Genomic DNA, 20,633 nt, shown 5'->3' with positions numbered 1-20,633 from the left:
ACAAAGCAAAACCTCAGAAAATTGAGAAATTAACTCAACAAAAACTACTAGATTTAGTTATCTTTCTAATTATTCAATTTATAAACCACATAACATAAGGATTGATAGATTATTTTCCAAAATATTCGACGAAGAGGATCGGTTCATCGATTTGCGGAAACCAGCCTCGGTATGAAGAGAGGTTGCAGGATATCATGCAATGAATCAGAAATCGTGGGAATATTTTCGAGAATTACTTACACAACTTTTGGTGCCCGTGAGAAATTCCATCGCACTCGATTTCGTCCATATCATAAAAACGAACAGAATTCGTGTCCAATGACTTAGCACGTAGAAACACTTTCGACTGTTCGGGATATGTCCACGAGAGCATTTGCATCACAAAGATATCCGACTATAGAGACTATAACAATATGATCCAACATTTTGCGAATCCTTTATCGTTTAAGAGACTATTCCGAAGATTTTTCTTATAGTGCAAGTATGTTGGTAAATAAATTTAAAACTAACTGTCAAAACAATGGCGGTTCAGAAAAAAGCTTACACGACCTCCTTCTTTCATTGATGTTGTGCGCGAACGTCAAACGTCAGTTCAGCGCAGAAAAAAAATCACACGAAAACAACAAAACACATCAATAGAACAGGTGTAAAATTAATCGGTGGCATTATCAGTTCTAAGCGATTCTAAGCCAACAAGGCGAAAAAATTAGTACCGTGCATTATCAAGTATGTGCACCTAAGCTACCAACCTTTTCCGCCTCGGAAGCTGTACGACGCAAAATTTACAAGTTGATGTTCCTTTGCCGGAAGCTGAGCGAAATCGATAAAATGTTTGGCAAACTATCAGAGGTCCTGCAAACGGCGGCCGATGTGGTAAGTTACAAGACCATATATTGAAATACCCTTATTTGGTGTTCAACCCGAAATTCAAGACTAATATTTAAGGCACGATGAAAATTAAGAATGGTCCATTTCTATCATCTTTGATTATTGTTTTGTGTGAAGTTAAAACAACTGTGCCTTTAAGAACTTATATAATTTTGTTTTTTATTGTTAAAAACATGTTTCTGGGCGAGTGTTATTTCCATAATCTTGATAGTTTGTGTTTCGATAATCATGATAAGATCAGATTGGCGTAGTGGAATAGGATTCTGGACCTTTCTTTACACACATGTAAAAGTACTAGTTTTTTGTGAAAGTTTCATAAATCTGATTGCTTTTCCAGCTTGCTCCCCCTCCAACAGCGTTGCAGGACTTTGACTATCACTACCGATTGATCAAAAACTTCTACATCGCCGACAAAACCCTACCAAAAATCCACATCAACGATACCAACATTCCAACACACCTTGACCAAATGCTAGCGATATTGATACGCGAGGAGCAGCAGCAACTGGAAGCGTACGCGAAAACAGACACCAATGATACGTGTGACGCTCCATCGAGCAGCACAGAAACGCCAGCAAAGGCCACCGAAATGCTACCATCGAAGGCAGAGTGCATGGAGTTCGTCCTCAATAACCGACCCCTCGACGTACTGGTCGAGTTTGCCGTGAACGACACACCACCCGGGGCGCGCTTTATCATACTGAACTGGATTCGACGATTCCTGTCCTGCCTAAAGTGTCCACCGTTGGGGCACGCTAGCATTTTCCAACCCGTGCAACGGTTGGTCGAACTATGCAACGGCACCTTGGCGTCACCGTACGAGCGCGAGGAGATACTTTTTCTTGAAACGGTGGCCGGGCTCGTACGCAAGGATTCCATACTGGTCAATCTGTTCCTAAAGTCACACCACCATTCCGCACAAATGTTATCGAACTGGAAAGGGCTAGGGGTGGCGAAGCCTCCGGTGAACAATCCACTATTTATGAGCACCAAGATTGATTACGATTCTCGACGGATTTCGCTGGTAACGGAAGACAGTGGAGGAACGGTGGCGGCCAGTAAGGGGGGAGTAGACGAGCAACGCGCGGTGAACGATACCGATGTGGAGCGACAGGGAAAGGTTGAACGCTGTGATTGCGATGATGAAGATCATTTTATCCTCTTCGATGCCATCGTTAGTTATTTGGACAGTGCCGTAAGTAAACGCTCGTAAAAGCAATGTTGCTCTTTTGCTAACATTCCACTGATCCATTCCAGGATAGCACAATAGTCGTGCGGGCCTGTGAGGGTGTCCTCATTTTGGGCTCACTAGCTACGCTGCAAAAGTCGTGCAAAGCCATACGCAACACCATCGGTCGGTTTTCCACCATGATGGCCTCACGACTCGCGGCCAACTGCCAGCAAATCCCGGAGGATATGGACACCGGCGACATCGAGGATGCTAACGTCACATGGGGTCTGTTTCCGCGTGATCCCGAACAGCCGCACTACATTGGCCGCTATCAGCTGACGGCTTTCCTGTGCTGGTTGGACTATTGCGATTGCCTCATGAAGGAGTGTCCGCTGATAGTACCGGAGTTGGGTCCGCGCATTCGCGAGGAAATGCTGATCAATTACGTTGAGCAGGCCCTGCTGGGATGTTTTGCGCCGTTCATGCTGGTCCTGACTGCGAAGATTATTAAGAAAACACAATCGAGGGCCCTTTTGGATGGTAATTAATTTTTCCCGACACATCCATTGAAATATTTATACACATCTTTGGTTTTTATGAACAGAAATTGCGAATTGGCTTATCGGAGAGGATGAGCTGATGGATGTTAACAACTGTTTGCTTACGATTTTGATCGAGAACGCCCACGAAAACACGGACATACTTCTACCCACGTTGCAGTTTGTTGAGGTAAGATGGATGGTTCAAAGCACAATACGACATGGTTAAAATTGAAACTGTTAATCTTTGTTTTAGTCGCTTTTGGACAACCCTCATGAAAAGATTCTTCATGGCATGCTGTTCTTTTACATCAACAACCGAGGCTACTATGATGCAACTGCGCAAACCATACAATCGTGGTCGGACGAAGAGGATAACCGCGAGCGACGAAGGGGTAGCGCTGAAGATCCGATCAAGTCGCGTACCCTGGCACCGAGTAACATCCTGCGGGTAATCAATCAGTGAGTGTACACAACTGTTCCGGTAGGAGGAGAAGATATGTTTTTCATTGCAAATGTTCAATTATTCTACAGCTTCTTGTTGCTTTTGCCGCGTCAAATTATCAACGACGCCGGAGGCATTTGCTACGAGGAGTACATGCAGGATGCCCACCGCCACTACCAAACGTGGATCAGCAAGACGCACGGTTTCAACTGGCCTGTCGAGGCCGTCTGGCCGGACAGTGGAGAAACGTCTCCGCTTGCTGGCAGTTCCGTCGAACCGCCCGCACACATCGGCACGATGACGGTCGTTCCGTTGGCTCCGGTTAAACTGCCGAAAAAACCACGCACCCGATACACCGACTCCGAGCGCGACGGTGGCGACGATTTGCGGACCTGCGGCGACAGTGGCATCTCGGAGGAGAGCTTCTACGAGGGCCCACTGCTGAAGTTGCTGTTTTCGCACGTTAAACAAATGAACACACAACCTTACGAGCTGAACCTGGCCGTCATAGCGATCCTCTCCAAGCTGGCCCTATTTCCCCATCCCTACCTGCACGAGATTCTGCTGAACCCCGAGATACCGGTGGCGACCGGTGCTACCACGCTCTGGTCTGTGATGCAATTTCTCGCCCGGCAGCTTCTGTCGGAGATTCCGCGGGTGGAAAACTTCCAGGAGAAGATCAAAGACACTGGTAGGCGGTTGCTTTCGAATCCGCCGCTCTACCACAAGGACTGCGAGGGCGGGGAGCTGGCCGAAAGTGGTGCGGGCGCGAGCCATTCCACTGAAGAGGAGGACGAAATCAACGACCCACTGTTCGAGTCGATCGTCGTGCTGGAGGAGTTTTGCAAAGAGCTTGCAGCAATTGCCTTCGTAAAGTACCACCACGCCACGGAGCGAACGCCGACCGGTGTGTTCGTCGGTGCAGCCTAAGTAAAGACAAACAAGATACATTAGTTCGCATTACGCTAGTGCAATGTGAGAAAAATGAGGATTTATGAGTTACAAGCTAGACTTAAAACGTTCCACAAGTTTAACCTTTCTCCCGTAGTTCAACGAATGTAGTTTTAACGAACTGTGCAAGCTCCGATCGGCCGACCCTCTCCAGAAGATCTCTTCCCAGTGCTTAATCAATGTAAGCGTTCGCTGTTCTCTTTTTTTCCCCAGGTCGTCCAAAACCAATTAAATTAAGTAGCGCAATCTTCGACGTTTCGAGGACCGATAGCTATAAAAGTATGTGGGAGCGGGTACCATGTGGTTGTTTATCAAATTTGTATTCTATCTAGTCGCCAAAATGAAGGGAAAAGAAAAAAAATACAATTGGAACCGATAAGAGACAGAACCGTTTCTTCCATCACGTGTTTTTGATTCTGGCGTTTCACCATGCATGGTTTATTCGAAATAAGCATGTGTTGCTAAAAATCGTATCTTAATTCAAACAGTCGTTAAGTTGTTGCCTATGTCCTTTTTTTCGTTCAGTTAAACAAATGTAATTTTGTGCGCTCACGTAAATGATTTCTTGTCTTTCTAATTATATTTTGGTTTTGATTATATCACTTGTATTACCTTATGCACCATTTTTAATAAGTTGATGAACAATCATATCTATGTTCAAACAGTCCTATGTTAAAACCGAAGGATTTATCTTTTTTGTGTCTATTGTTTCAGTTAGACAACTTTAATTTGGTTCGTTTACATAAAATGTGTTATTTCTTTCTTAAACATTATTTTGATTTTTTTACATCATTACCTTTTACTACTTTTTCTGTTCCGAATTTTCCAACAGAAACAATAACAAACGAGCAACAGTCACGGAAATGAGTACCGACTAGTTTTCGTACCGTGGTATAACAGCATCACGAACGAAGTCGCGGGATGCGCATGCCTCATCCGCGGGCCACTCAGGCCACCCATCGCACCTGTCGCGGCGGGGCCCGCTTGGCCAAGTGGCACTCATGCCAGATCAACTCGCCGTTCCAGGTTCAGTCCGTTACTTTCCTCCGTCGCAAGTGGACGTGTTTTCTCTAGCGAGAAGAAGCTTTCACACTTCTACCGCAATACACACACAGCAGTGTACGTTTCTTCCCACGTTTCCTGTGGTTATAATTTCCACCGCCGATGATGTGCTTTTCCCTCCGTTTGTGAAGGGGGATTTTCACCATCGTATTTCGTATACCACCCAGCGCGGAAACTGGCGGATAGTGAACGAACCGCGGACCGCGACCGAAGCCGAGCTAACGGAAAGAAAAGTGTGCCACATCCGAAAGCGTGCAAAATGGCACGTCGGGTGGAAGCGGTGTTTCAAGCCCGTTCGGAAGAACGGTCGGATATTGGGTGAAAATTCGCCCCACCCGTCGAAGGGTTCCTCCGGTTTCTTGGTGGCTTTCGGGGATTGCGGCGATGAATCCCGTTCGAACTGTGGCCACAGATTTTGTGTGTCTGTGAGTGTGCGGATGTGTGTGTGTGTGTTTTTTTTTATTAATCTGCGGCCGTTGTTTACCCTTCGTACTGTTGTTCCCGTGTTTCCCTGGTGCGTCTCGCTACGGTCGCATGATTTTCCGACGCAGCCCTCCGCCACCATGTGCGATGATGGAGACGCTTGCGTATGTCGTGCGCGCGCTGTTACGCGTGAGTGTCGCGGGTTTTCACGCTTGTGTGTATGTGTGCGTGCGTGTGTGTGTGGAAGGAAAAACAACAACCATCATCGATGCAAGCAATTTTTTCCCTCATGATGAATTTACTGTTCACCCTCTGCATAAATCGCACACCCTCTTCTAGCGTGCACATGGCTCTTCAACCCCACTTCGACGTTTTTCAACGGTTCGCTTATCATACCGCTTGTCCTGTGGCCGGTAGCTGCGTGATGAAATGTTCTACCCCTCGTCGTAACTCTTTAATCAACAGACAAGTTTTGCACGAACACTACTAGTGCAAGCGAACATTGAAATAGAACGAGCGGCCAGTCGGAGTGAAAGTGTTAGAATTAAAAATTACGAGTAACACACCCCCTCAAGGGTGTTGGGGTGAAAATGTATTAAAAATAGTGCTACAGGAACGATGATGATTGAAAAAATCATAAGAAGGGAAACGCTGATCAACAAACACAAACTATATGAAAGATGGGAGGAAAAACGTCGATTAAATGGATGGGCAAATGGAAAACATCTTGAGCTTCCCAGAGGTCATTCCGTGTTGAAATTTGAAACTTTGAAAAATCCCTCCTAGGAATTGAAGTTGGAGTGGGTGGAAACTGACTCTTGTTGATATGTATCGCACCGTGATTGTTTCAGCTGTTTGAAAAAAATCAAATGTACTTGGTGCGTGTGTTTATTCCATCTGGCCAGCCAAATCCCGATGGATTAATGCTTGGAGATCCTGTAAAGCATTTGCCTTATCCCATGGATTTTTCATCGTTCGTCCACAATCCGATTCCAATCATCTGACGACAGCTACACACACACTTGAACAAGCCCAAATCAACGGACTCTGTATTGAACGAATTGTTTTATTTTTAGGATTTTCACGGCTTTTCCGACCGGCGCCGTCCGGTGGGTAACACTGCTCGAGAACATTTATCCACGCCTCCCTCACCCCAAAGAAGACGAGCCGTTGGATGTCGCACGAAATGCGTTTTAGATTTACCTCCTCGGCCAACGCCTTTTGGGCCCGTCGGCATCGAGGAGTTCACGGTTGGGCCTTGAAATCGGGAAGAAAATGCAGAGTCGCTCGGTGACACCGTGGTACCGGAGTCTTTATCTAATTTAAGCTGCACTTTGGGTGGTGGCTTGAAGAACAGAACAGGGGAAACTCGTAAAATTAGATTCAATTGCCATCGTCAACAGAACAGGGCGCGCCTCTCCTCCCTCTAACAGAGGTTGAGTGCTTCAACAGACAGACACGGCAAATTGTCGTAGATCATGGTAAAATGTGAAGGAATCCCCAAATGCCTTGGGACAACATATCGCGCGGTATTATGCAACCGGATGGCGATCACCTGATTCCTATCGTTCTATTTAAACATTTAACAAACTGATTCGAAAAGGGGGACCGCGCTCAATCAAAACACTTTTATTGACACAATCGAGACCATTCAAAAGCATGAGGTGTGTGTTGGAAAACGCATCATTACACCGATTAGATGTTGCGACAATCTACTTCAATCAGTTGATTTCTGTCCCGAACTGATCGGTTGTCGATAACAAAGTTTGCCATCGCGGTGTTTTGCTGGAATGTCGACGATGATGTTGATAATGATGATGTTTTTAAATGTTGATAATCGATACTTTGTGTTGCCTTGTAAACTGCACCGGTGTCTCTTGTGACACTCGAACCCGATTGAGGGTAATCAGAGTGGGTTGATAAGACGATACCTGACTTATTGTACACTTCCGTTTGATGTCCCCGGCATTTTGGAATTTGTTGGATTGATTGAAAATTTATGGAATAATTACCGACAGTAAACCGTGATGCATTTCTTGCTTTTTTTGTTTGATTTTTCATCCCTTCATTTAAACATGAATATTTGGTCACACAACGCCGAACGGTGCCCTACTATTTGTACAGCAAGCTTCACAAGTATCTCACAAATTTCCCTCGATTTTTTTTTCCATTTCACACTTAAGTGATACATATATATAATTTTGTGTTTTACATTTGCTTCCCCCCCACAACACACCATTCCAATCCCATTACAAACGGAAGGTGTTTTCCGCTCGAAATGTGGGAAAAGAAAGAGGTAAAGTACAACAAACGTGTGCGTGTTTGTGTATTCCTAACCGTAGTGGGAATAGACAGTTACACCATAAATATTCATTACAACCCGAATCATGGACGGGTGGATTTGTCGGTGAACCCCTATTTCGAGCCCTTTTGCTTCGCATTGGTTCTTTTGGCTGGTAGAAGCGTGTTTTAACCCTCACATGTTAACGACACGAATTGTCACTGTATGTCCAAAACAAGCACCTCAAAAAGAGAAAAAAGAGGAAGAGAAAGCAAACACATCGATCGATTCGTCCGAAGGGTAACACATTCAAAGTGTCCGTGTTCAGTGGGGAACGAAATCAATGCTGCGTCCCAAGTAAGTGGCTTTAATGAGTTAGCCAAACATGGTCCCGTCGAGGGGTTTCGTTGCTTACCCAGCCTCCCGGAGAGCATCTCTCCTGCCCAAGGTATCAGAGCATCAACATCACCTTTACCATCACTTTTATCTAATCGTTAAACACGCTGCGCCACGTGTTGCGTCAAACGCACAGCGACTTATTGCGCACTCATCACCGTCAGTGCGTGCGGAAGGGAGGGAACTGGCAACCTACCCATCCACCAAAGAAAACCCCTTTTCTTTTCGTCTTGCTTTTTCCGCGGGCCGTTTCGCAGTTCGTTGGCTTTTGTGGTTGCACAGTGGTTGAGCGGAAAGAGTGTTTCTTTTTTTCTACGCAGCGGTTCGTTAGTTAGCATAGTTGGTCGGTGGATTTTAAACCTTTTGCCAGACGTTCTTTGCTTTCCACGTGTTGTTAGTGTTGCACCGCGTTCTTTCCAACGAAAAGTTTACCGGGTTTAGGTTACAACATTGCTGGATAAACTTTGGCGGAAGCTAACGTGTAAAGGAGGTAACAGTTAAGCGACAGATACGTTGAAGAATTTAGATTTTTGTATGCTAAAATTAGTTAATTCTTCGAACACAACAATATTGGGTGGGTTCTATATTTAGTTGACTTTTTTACAATCAAACTAACCAAGTGGCATTGGTTCAGCGTAAACTTGGCTACACTTGTCTATTTAAACTATAGTCATCACCATCTGCGGATAATGGTAATGGTGGTGAAATTTAACACCAACCTGTTGTTGGCAGCCGCTCCGGTCTGTAATGGCCGTAACAAATTGGATCGACAACCGAAACCCCAGTTGGAAGGTCTATCCTTGCGTTCCAGGGCAGGAGAGTCCCTTGAGTCTGCGTCGTCAAATGACCGAACGGGTTCGAAGCAGAACGAACTGGAAGAGGCTATATTATTACATCTCGATTAGGACCGCTCGCGACGTTCTCTAACGTTCTGCGCTAATGGGCTAATAGGTTCGTGCCTAATTTGGCACCCAAAGATTACCACCTTTTGCACTTCGATAATGGCTGTCGAAACTGTCATCGAAGCGAGCCGAATGATCTATTGCTGTCCACTCCCATTGCTTGTCTACACACTGTTGATCTTGACTCCGATCCGGGTGTGGATTTTACGGGGTAATTTCGGGTGCGAATGATTACTGGGTTGTGTTTGTCTGCCAAAAAAAAAAAAAACAGAAAAGTAAACATTTTTCGGTGATCACGCATGAGAAGCTGCCGTTCGTCGGCTCACACGCCCGTTTAATTGAATATCGATCATCATCATCATCAACACGCATCGTTGCAGCATATTCTACAGTGAGTGAAACAAAAGAAAAGAAAACAAAGCCAGGAAAACCCCAGCGGGAGGCCGTGTGAAAAGTGGTAAACAAAAGTGGCACACATCTTGGTGAGAAAACAGAAGGAAAGAGAAAAGTTTGACGATAACAGGCACAAACGCCGGAAGCAACGCGTGGCACAAGTGGTGCGGAATCTAAATATACAGCCCCAATCGGAAGATTGTGGTGGAGATTTTCGGGAAGGAAAACAGCAGAAACTAGTGCTCGTGGCCAGTGAAAGAAATATAAAAGCAAGTTAGCGACCGAAGATGGCATCCCCAACACCAGCACCGGTGAAGAAAGTGCCGATTCATCTGCAGGTAAGACAGTGGGGTTTAGCGTAACGAGCTAACGAGGAGGAATGTGGTGGGAAAATGGTTGAAAATAGATACTCAAATCCATTGAAAGTAAGGGATGTCTAATGGATATGAAACGCTTTGAATGGCAACCGGAATGGAGCAGAAGTTATCGAAATGGTGGACCAACATTAATCAATGGTTTATCCGACGATTCCCTCCGTCGCTTTACTTTGTATTGTTTGTGTATCTTTAACTTTTTCCCAGTTTTCTCCATTCAACTCATACTTAGTGGAATACGTTAGTTGATTTTTTTTGTATGTCTAAAATTCGATAAGAAATATAACATGTTAAGTTAACATTTTTACCACATTGAATGTGTATTTTTACAAAAAGATACATTCATAAAATAAATGTAATACAATAATCAAACAGTGCTCTCTGCTAAAAAAAAAGAACTACTGCTTAACAAGCTAAGTAAACTGTGTTTTGTTCATATCCAATAATACAAACGATTATTGCATTACGGATGCAAAACTACTTCAAAAGAAAGATAGAAACCAGCTCACATGATACCACGGAATCAACAATGTGGAACCAGATGAAATATTAGTCTTGAAAAGGGGAAACATGTAGGCACGCTTTGCAACGAAAAATAATGACAGGAGCTCAGACCCAACAGACTTCAACTGATTTTAAGGTAACGAAAAAAAACCTAGCACTTGTTTTAAAACATTATTTTGCTCGGTGGATGGAAATAAACTAAATAACAATTTGATTTATGTGTGTAGTTGATGAAATCAAGTTAAAATATAGCTGTATCAATTGAAGAATGGATGGTAGTGATAACATGTGCAAAGAAACTAGATACATTTTGTAACAAGGTGTTGAAGCTTTAAACACTTTATATAACTTATTCTAGCAGAAATGCAACTGCAACATCCCAATCACAAAATAGATCTTTTCAACTAAAATAAAACTGACTCAAAAAACTAAATCTCTCCACCATAAGATTTTCTCACACCGAATAATAAAATTTAATCGCCCCTTGAATCCCGAGCCAACGATAAACCTTCGGAGGCATGCAACCTCATGCACCGTGCTACATAGGATCTCCCACTCTCCTCAGGCCAACCTGCGTTCCGTGTTAAACGTTTCGTCTGGCCCTTCTTCCATCGCGGTTGCGCGGAACAATATCGTTAGGTGCGTTATGCACATGAATTATTAATAACTCCCAAACGATGCCAAAGCCATTTGCCGGCCGGCAAGCTATCTGCCGGTAAGGGTAACGCGCCGGCAGGGGTCGCCAATTGAATTTGTGAACTATATTTCGCTCGACTGTTAAATACAAAATCAAATTTAAAGCAGTTAAATGATGAACGCTATATGCTGGAAAGTGATAAAACCGGTTAAAATAAATTGAAAAATAGTTCGTCCATTATCCAATAACATTTACTCTGGCACGCTGCCGAACCACTGCCCAAGGGTTCATAAATATTTCCGACGTGAGTGATTCACAGTCGCGTTTTTTTAACAACTCCAGCCGTAACTTACATCCCTTCCTCTGATCGCAAGGCGCTTGAAGGGATTGGTCGTAGGAAACTATCCAAGAATTTGTTTTTCTACTCCACTGTTTGCATTTATCCTTGAGTTTAACGAACGAGCCTCCTGGTTGGTGCTGGTGTTATCGATTTTCTGCCGGCTCTGGTCTGTTTTCTTCCGCTGAAGGTTAAGTTTCGTTTCGTAGGCATGCTTTCCGTCGCGTCACACTGTCAATTTAATTCAATTGCCACGTTTTTTTCTGCCCAATCCCTCATCGGTCGGTATTAATGAGTTTTCCGGCATGAACGTTCGTTTTTTCCCTTGCCTCCCTGTCAGCTGAAGGTCTCATTTGTCCTATCACTGGATGGGTAGTTTTTTTTACAGTTTTATTATCTTAACCTTTAATGCTAACACTGGCACAACAAACAAAAGGCATAGGCGAACTCTGGATAGCTTTTTCCCCGGCTGAAAAGAGATTGTTACTCTTCGAATAAATTTGTTCTTGTAGCCCTACGAACCCCAAACACTTCTACGGCCATCCACTTGTAGGTCATTTCCTGTTCAAACAGAACAGCAGGAGAATCGAATCGAAACGTGCTGCAGCGGATAGTAGAAAAAACACATCGACCTGGTTTGTTCTTTCCATTCCCGTGCCATCGGACCGGAACCGTGCCTCTTGGCTAGCTGGCCCCGGTTTGGCACGTCTAGGTTTCGGGGAGGGAGCATTATTCTTCGCCTAGAAAAGTTAACGATCCCTGATAGTGGCACGCACGCGGTCACCGATTCGCAATGCACTGAAGTGAAAATCTAAATCGGTTTGATAAATTAAATTTTCCCGTTTCCGAAAACGAGCGTGCGCGCCAACCGTTGCGTCACCCGTTGCCAAAAACGGATCCGGAAGAGTGCACCCGGTATGTGGCACTTCCCGTCCCGACTGTGTGTCCGGGCGTACGATGACCGCATCGGGTCGGGGGCCCGATCGATGCGACGCAAGGGTCTGCCTGCGACTAATTGGGAAAGTGCTGGCGCATTTAAAATGACGACGATGAGTGACAATCACCTAACGCCCCAAACATGGCACCACGGTGAACCGGCCTCTCTGTGCTGTTTGGGTCAGATTGGCTAAATTGAGCAAACGATCACTATCTGTGCCGGGTTTTTGTTTTGCAAGCGACCCGTTCCTCAGATAGAAGGCACAAATGAGTTGGAAAAACGATGCTATGCTGTTTGTTTGCTTTTTTTCTATGTGCCCGACCGCTTAACTACTTAACCGTACGCCATGTCCGACGGAATGTTGCATGATTAACAATTAAGGCCGTACTGGTAGGACAACGAGTGTCTGTCAGCGGACTGGCATGATGCCGTCATTTGTACGATGATTATGTTTTCCGTTAATCTCCGATTGCACGGTTGCAATTAGAAAATGCAACATACATTAAAGTTGTGTCGAAAGGCCAAGACAAATAACGTTAACGATCGTTTTGGAAGGCTTTCGTAACAACTACTATCCATTCTCAATCTGCTGCTATAAACAAGACTTCACTTGGATTTGTTTAAACAGATAATTAAAAATTATTAGCATAGTTTGAATTTACAGACCGCTGAACACCGACATTGAAAAACGGTGCATTTGTTATCTCGTCCTAAGATTCATTTTGAATTTTTGTAAAGAGATTTTCGGAGGCTTAATATTTTAATTTGCTTTTTTCCATTGCTTCGTTTATCGCCGTTCAAGAAACTAATATGCTTGATATTTATTTTTTATGGAAAAACATGAATCTCGCATTAATGCCATGCGATGTTTTGTATTAGGTTTAGCAAATCCGTGTACATAATCTCTTTTTGATGGTTCTTTTGTTTTCTTGGTATGATCTTTGGCTCTTCAAAATATTTGTGTTAATTTGGTGGAAGCTGCAATGAGCTCGCCTAAATTTTGTGGATCACAATAAGCTGCAATAGTCTGGAAGTTACACATTCGCACTACACCCCAGCTTAATGGACAATACTTGATCATGCTCTGTTCAACTTGTTATCTAAATTGAACATTTAAAAATACTTGTACTAAATGGATTGAAGTATTTAAGTAGATTTATATATGAATAAAACAATGGTTATGAGACTGGCATTTCAAGATCAACCCAGAATCAGGGTCGTCGTTGGTGACCGACGAGAACAGAAAATTTGAAGCATTGTTATCGTCGTCGTCGTCGAAAAATAAATTATACTGCATTCAATTGACAATGATTGGGTGAAGCACGAAACAAAACACATACACCCTTCCGTTCTCTGGCCGAATGGGAGATGAAAAAAACCCGTATGCCGCAAGTGCATTGCAGAAGAGTGACACACTCATCCCCTAAAGTGCAGTTCAGTCGACAGGCCGACTGCCAACTTCGCTCGGGCCACTTCAAACTCAACTCTCAAGTGGCTGCTCATTTGCTATCCTACAGCGAGATAGTGGCGCAGGGAAGGTGATGCGGTCTTAAGAACTCTTCCGATGCTATCGGTTTAATGTTGTTGCTTCAGTTGAGACATGGAGTTTCCCCTGCAATGGCGGAGTCCATGAACACACTTCACGTTGGTCGATTATGTGTTAATGCTCCCGAAACATGCTCCAATGTGTTTCCCTTCGTTTTTCCCTACTTTCGCCCCCCCCCCCCCCCCCCCCCTCCTTCCTTTCTCCACCGGGTTCGATCTTTTCATCATACGAGTGGAGCTATGATTGGCTTAGGGTGCGAACTCTCTTCCCCCCGTTTAAAACGAACGCAAAGAATAACCCTTCGCGAGCCCACTGTACAGTTTCATTCTGCTGGTGGGGTTTTTGTTCTGGCTCTATTTCATACCCGGATTCGTTAATTGTTTTTCCTTCGCTGGGAGAAGAAGACGATGCTTCCATTTTAAATACCGTTTGCATGCGGCAGGTACGAAACGATCGTTAGCAAGAAGGGAACAAAAATCAATTACACGTCCCGAAACGCTCGCACACCCGGCCCGCCCGCCCGCCAAATCCGGACCGTCATCTTGGAAACCGGTGGAAAATTGAAACATCCCTATCAACCCCAGTTTCCTCCGTCCGGCGAATCGGATGCGCAGAAAAAGAATGTTTTATTTTCAAACGGTCGTGAGCTAGGATTGTGTAGTTCATTTCCGCGTTACCAAATTTCCATTCGAATGATTGTCTTCCTTCGCTTGTACTTGTTTCTTACCGCATGGCACCCAAACACGAATCGAGATTCGATCGGAAAAAGTGCTGACTAACGAAAGCGTGCGCTGAAGTCCACGCCAGTTTCCCGGGAAAGGGTTGCGTGAAAATTCCTAATTAAGTTGTTGTTATTCGTTACAAGAGCAAGTCGGACAGGAAGAGGTGTGCCTAAATGTACTGAACCGTTGTTTTTTTTAACTACGCTGTCTACCAAACAACGATTGCTCATTTCGATCGATGAAGCCCCACAAAGAAGGGCCCTTTTGGTTGGACAAGAACTTTAACCATTCGGTACGGAGTGCTAGACGTGGCAGTAAAGGGCAGCGCTCAGAATTACCCTTGGATTTATGTATATCTGCCGTGGAGGTCAGAAAATCCTTGAGGTGGCATGTCATTGAGCTTGGAGGTTTAAACTAAAGCAGGTGAATAACCATTTACGTCCGAAGCCACGCAAGGGAACGATCGGAAGGGAACTCTAATTTCTTTGTGGTAAAATCATTTTAAAGCATGTAGAACAACTTTAATTTGGACTCGCGAACAAGATCTCGGCATCATTAAAGGAGGCCATAATCGAAACATCAAGGTCGGGATTTGAAATCTTCTTCCAAATCTCTTCCATCTCAGTAGCCATGAGCTGTATGCCGAAATAATCAAGTAACCATTCTGCGACGTACATCATCATTCTAATCTCTAACCTCAACCCGTTCCGAAGCAGACGACCGTTTACCTTTCCATTCCATTGGTTCCCCGCCGTGACGGTAGTCGATAAGATGTCGGAAGCGGCGCAAGATAGCGTCACCAACGGGGAGGATGTGCCCACCGTGCTCGTTGAGGGCGAAAGCTCGCCCCACAAATTACCCTCTGGTGCGAGCGATAAAGCGCTGAGCAGCGAGACGACCGACACGGCGACCCAGGTTGTCGCAGTCACAGCCGAATCGTCCACCAATACGGGTGAAGAGACAGAGCCGGTCAAAGATATTGCTCGGGGAAAAGTAACCGAAGTGGTTAAAGGCGAACCAATGGAGCCAGAAGTAGAAGTAAAGAAAGAAGCTAAGGTTTGCGAAAAGCATCACAATGATGCAAGATCCAATGATAGACGATGGCACTAGAAGAACTCTCTACTGATAGTAGACTATGTGTAATGAAGTGGAGTGTACTAAACATGTTTTAAAAACTCTGTCTTTTCTTTGTGTCTTTTTATATCCCGATAGAGTGCGCAAAATCGGCTGTACATCAAGCGCGGCCATGTCGTGAACCACGACGGTGTGCAACAAGCGGATGTTTACATCGAGGACGGAACCGTTCGGTAAGTTGGAACGTCGAAAATTGGACACCTAAGAATGCGAAAAGAATGGTTGCCAGCGAGCTCCAGTGAGTTCGCTCGAGGCTAAACGACTTCCCGGCGACGAATTGGCCGCTGGCCAAACATCGATCCATCCAGCAGTGGGTATCGCTAACTCTTCTCACGTCCGAACTGCAGGTACGTCGGTTCCGGTGCGGACTTCGTGGTCCCGGGCGGCTGCCGGACGATCGACGCGACGGGCCTGCTGGTCATCCCCGGCGGTATCGATCCGCACACACACTTCCAGCTGGAGTTTGGAGGCACCGTCTCGGTGGATGACTTCTACAAGGGAACGAAGGCGGCCGTGGCCGGTGGTACCACCACTATTAGTAAGTGAAGTGCCGGCTCTAAATCGTAGGAATGCTTTTTCCCAATTGGATTTGACCCAAAACCTTTCTCCTCCTTCGATCGCAGTGGACTTTGTGCTGCCGAAGAAGGGCGAATCGCTGCTGGAGGCGTACGATACCTGGCGCAGCCGGGCCGACCCGATGGTGGTGTGCGACTACGGCCTGCACGTCGGCATCACCTGGTGGTCGAAGTCGGTCCGGGACGAGATGCGCATCCTCTGCCGGGAGCGGGGCGTCAACTCGTTCAAGTGCTTCATGGCGTACAAGGGGCTGTATCAGCTGAACGACTCCGAGCTGTACGAGGTGTTCGAGACGTGCAAGGAGCTCGGGGCGGTCGCGATGGTGCACGCGGAGAACGGCGACATCATTGCGAAGAACGTCACCAAGCTGCTGGCGGACGGTGTGACCGGACCGGAAGGGCACGAGCTGTCCCGCACGGAGGAGGTTGAAGCGGAAGCCACGAACCGTGCTTGCGTGATCGCCCATCAGGTACGTTGGCGTGCTGGGAAGGCATTCTAAGCAAACCGTTCCATTCTGCACCATGTTTGGTCTTGGACGCGGAGAAAAATGGCACTGCAACATAAGCGACGCGTGGCATGATAAGATTACGTGCGTTGGACCATTGTTTGTTTTGGGCAAAAATTGACATGCGGTGAAAATTTATTGGGCCGTGTCTGCAGGAGTGGACCAACAAACCATCGTCGTGCTGATATTGAGTAGATAAGATTGTTTCGAGTGGAAACAAACTCCCTTTCGAGTGCATAAATGTGCGATAATGCACTTCATATTACCTAAAGACATTTCATTCGGAGATATAACGCTGACTAGGTCTCTGACATGTGGGTCAGTCACTTTTAACCTTTCTCGCAAAAATAGTACTAGTTTTTCGATAACTTTAATTATAACATAAATTATTTTATTTGGTTTTTAGTTCTATTTATTTATTAAACGTTCCAGTTGACCAGTCGTATTTATCCGTTTGGCAAACTTTTTCGCAAACAAGTTTGGCGACTTTCGACTGATTTGTCGTATTCGATATTCCGGTATTGTGGGTCAACTAAAGTTACTTAACACTTATTCGGAACGTGTCCTTAGCTCTAATTGCCCACAATTTCTAGCATTGCGTGTCAGGACCATTCCATTTTTAAACTTGACCCAGTGTCTAGAATGCTCCACAGTCGATTGTGTGGTCATTTTATTCGAGGTCAAATGTTCTCCGCAGGCAAAATACCCCAAAGACACGCAACCGTTTCCAACATGACCTTTGCTTTTCACTTTCTTCTTATCGAAGGTTGTCTAGAGCCTCACTTTCATTTCTATTGATTTAATTCCGTCTTTTTCATACTTCTAACTGCTTCCTAACCCAACTATGTTTCTGATTTTCTATCTTTCTACCACTTTTATGATCTCTACTTCGGTTCGGTATTTCTATCTTCCGGTCCCATTTACGATGCTACTCCCTTGCCTCTTCTTCTACACTCCCTGGCCGCCCCCAGGCTGGCTGCCCACTGTACGTCGTGCATGTGATGAGCAAAGCGGCCGGTATCGAGGTGGCCCGCGCCCGCCGCCGCTACAACTGTACCGGCATCTTCGGCGAAACGCTTGCGGCCGCCCTCGGTACCGACGGTACGCACTATCACGACAAATGCTGGCACCATGCGGCCGCCCACGTGCTCAGCCCACCGCTGAGACCCGACCCCACCACGCCGGAGTTTATGATGAAGCTGCTGGCTCAGTAAGTAGCCGGGGGGTTTGGCGGGGGCCGAAAAAGTCGGTCCCTTGGGTCCATTTGTTTGTTGTTGCTCGTCCATGAGTGTCGCTCTTGCAAACTACTAACTGGCTCATGTCCCTCGCGCCCGAATGTCCTTCGACAATGTCACAGAAACCAAGATAGGGTTTTCGGTTTTTGCGTGCTGCATATATGTTTTCCCCTTAGGACAAAACTCGCATCAACATGACAAACAACTACACAACTAAGTATAACTCATTTCACCCTTCATTGTCCTTCTTTTTTCCTCATGCTGCCGCTTGCACTTTTGTGAAAATCAAATGAAAAACTGGGCTATAATCTAACATTAACTGCCATCCTGCTGCACGTTCTGTGTGGTGTGTGTTCTGCCGTGTTGAAACCTATCCAAACTGCTCATCAACCAATGAAACACATTCCGAAACAAATGTACACACCACGAACCACACACGGCGCTCCCAAAAAACCACACAGACGAAGACACCGCTGTACGTGACCCGGGTGACGAGCAAGCTGGCCGCGGAACAGCTGTCGCAAGCGAAACGGCGTGGGGTCGTGGTGTACGGGGAAACACTGGCCAGTTCGCTCGGCTGCACGATGACCAACGTAAGGCCGCAGTCGCTGGTCTACTACACGACCAGCCCACCGATCCGGAAGGATCCGGAAACGCCCCGGCATCTGCTCAAATTCCTGGCGCTGTAAGTTTGCATCTCTCCACCGTGCCGCTAGGGGGCTCGCTTCTACGGATCGTATTTCGGTTGTTTGCTGCTATTTATGTTTGTTTTTTACTTTTTTTTTGTTTATTTGTGATTATTCTATGTTGCTTTACACTTATCTTATCTTTTCACTTACACAAACTTTTATGATTTATACTTTCTCGTGCGTATGTCTTTCTTTCTTAAACTTTTGTTTTCTTGTTTTCCTTACTACTTCGATATACTTTGAACTCGTCTATTTAATTACTTACTAAAATGGTTAAACTCCATTTTAGGGATGACCTGCAAACGACTGGCAGTGACAACTGCACCTTCAACCGTAACCAGAAGGAGCTCGGCTTGAAAGACTTCTCGAAAATCCCGAACGGAGTCAACGGAGTGGAGGACCGCATGTCGGTGGTCTGGGAGAAGGGTGTTCAAACGGGGCTGATCGATGCGCAGCGCTTCGTCGCGATCACCAGCACCAACGCGGCCAAAATCTTTAACCTGTACCCGCGCAAGGGCCGCATTGCCCCGGGCTCCGACGCCGATCTGGTGATCTGGAATCCGAAGGCCGTACGCACCATTTCCGCCTCCACCCACCACCAGGCGTGCGACTTCAACATCTTCGAGGGCATGAAGTGCCACGGTGTGGCCGAGTTCGTGATCGTCCGTGGACGCGTCTGTCTCGAAAACGAGCACGTCCGGGTGGCCGAGGGCCAGGGTTCGTTCCTGGAGACTCCCGTCTATCCGGCGTTCGTGTACGACGCACTGAACGGGCGCGTCCACACGGAGGAAGACTCGGATGACAAGCAGGCCCGCAACGGACTGCAGAACCTGGACCTGCATCACAAGCCGGGCTACGATAACGACGGCCACGACCCGTACCCACTGCCGGAGAAGTACATCCCAGGGCCCGCCTTGAGCGTCATCTCGGGAGACTCACAGGTCAGCACTCCGCACAGCATCCTTGGGCATCGTCCGGATGGAGCGAAAAATATGCAGGAATCAACCTTCTCCATCAGCGGTAAGGAACAACACACCGCCAGCAGCTTACCTTTACTAATAAGCAATGTTTAATTCGATTGCAGAGGAACTGGACAAGTCGGAAGTCCGCTCGTGCATTCGTGTACGTGCCCCTCCGGGTGGAAAGTCTTCCGGATTCTGGTAGAGCGCGACGGCTTCATCAACGTCGAACGGGCAGAGGCATACAACTAAGCAACGCGGTTCGCCAAGTTACCTCCAACACTAGCAACCTCTTACCTTCCAAAGAGCACACGTACCAAATGGAGCCGCCGGAACAGCAACCACCACCATATGGACACTAAACAAAATAACAAGCGAAGAGCCTAGAACAATTTCGCGCTGTGGAGATTATTTTGTTGGGAAGAGGCCAATAACTTAGTACAACCATATCAAAGCGCCCAAAGCGAAAGAGGCCAGCAGGTTTAAAAATGCGGCACTGATTCTCAATAGTCCGGTGAAAAACAATTGAAACCAATGATTACCTTACAATCAGCTAAATAAATATGTAAACGTTCATCATTGCTGCTACCTATTTCTATCACGATCGCTTCAGCGAAATTATTCTGCTTCATTTCATTTGTAAAATCTAAGTGAATATAAGATGTTTTCGAGCATAGATTAGTTTGTTTTATTTAAGTTGCCTAACATTTGAAGTAACAACCTATGTTACCGTTTCAATCATTCGTGTGGGAGTTTAAATTAATTTACAATTCTCCAATGCGTTTTGTTTTGTAACGGCAAGCATTATGTTTGAACCCACAGTTTCAAAAGGTGACCGCTATTTAGCTGACAGGCAGACTTGAAAATGTGCAATCGATAGGATTAACAGCAATGCATCTCTATAACATGTAAACACCCCTTCGCGAAATATGGACAAGTATTTATGATTATTTATAGACGCACAACGTCTTGATACCAACAAACACGGGCTCGGGTGGCATAATTTGGTGGGGAAAGAGCACAGAAG

General features: G+C 45.8%; 2 protein-coding genes across 3 annotated transcripts; both read left to right on the top strand.

Moving 5' to 3' along the window:
• Positions 1 to 741: 741 nt before the first annotated feature.
• On the top strand, positions 742 to 4,293 carry LOC131287056 (FHF complex subunit HOOK interacting protein 2A-like). The gene is made up of 6 exons (XM_058316071.1): positions 742 to 873; positions 1,226 to 2,083; positions 2,146 to 2,599; positions 2,664 to 2,788; positions 2,855 to 3,060; positions 3,133 to 4,293. The coding sequence occupies exons 1-6, from the start codon at positions 793 to 795 to the stop codon at positions 3,971 to 3,973; spliced, it is 2,565 nt and encodes an 854-aa protein (XP_058172054.1). The 5' UTR covers positions 742 to 792; the 3' UTR covers positions 3,974 to 4,293.
• Positions 4,294 to 9,564: 5,271 nt separating this feature from the next.
• On the top strand, positions 9,565 to 19,811 carry LOC131287463 (dihydropyrimidinase). Of its 2 annotated transcripts, none has more exons than XM_058316512.1 (7): positions 9,565 to 9,789; positions 15,721 to 15,815; positions 15,990 to 16,180; positions 16,266 to 16,687; positions 18,420 to 18,643; positions 18,937 to 19,667; positions 19,732 to 19,811. In XM_058316512.1, the coding sequence occupies exons 1-7, from the start codon at positions 9,739 to 9,741 to the stop codon at positions 19,809 to 19,811; spliced, it is 1,794 nt and encodes a 597-aa protein (XP_058172495.1). In that variant the 5' UTR covers positions 9,565 to 9,738. The 2 variants fall into 2 exon arrangements, with proteins under 2 accessions (XP_058172495.1, XP_058172494.1); XM_058316511.1 differs by lacking the exon at positions 18,420 to 18,643 and adding an exon at positions 17,695 to 17,933.
• Positions 19,812 to 20,633: the final 822 nt, after the last annotated feature.

The sequence above is a fragment of the Anopheles ziemanni genome, chromosome 3 (assembly GCF_943734765.1).
Source record: "Anopheles ziemanni chromosome 3, idAnoZiCoDA_A2_x.2, whole genome shotgun sequence".
Taxonomy (NCBI): Eukaryota; Metazoa; Arthropoda; class Insecta; order Diptera; family Culicidae; genus Anopheles; species Anopheles ziemanni.
The sequence above is the reverse complement of the archived record's forward strand: the minus strand, read 5'-3'. Positions and strand labels throughout refer to the sequence as shown.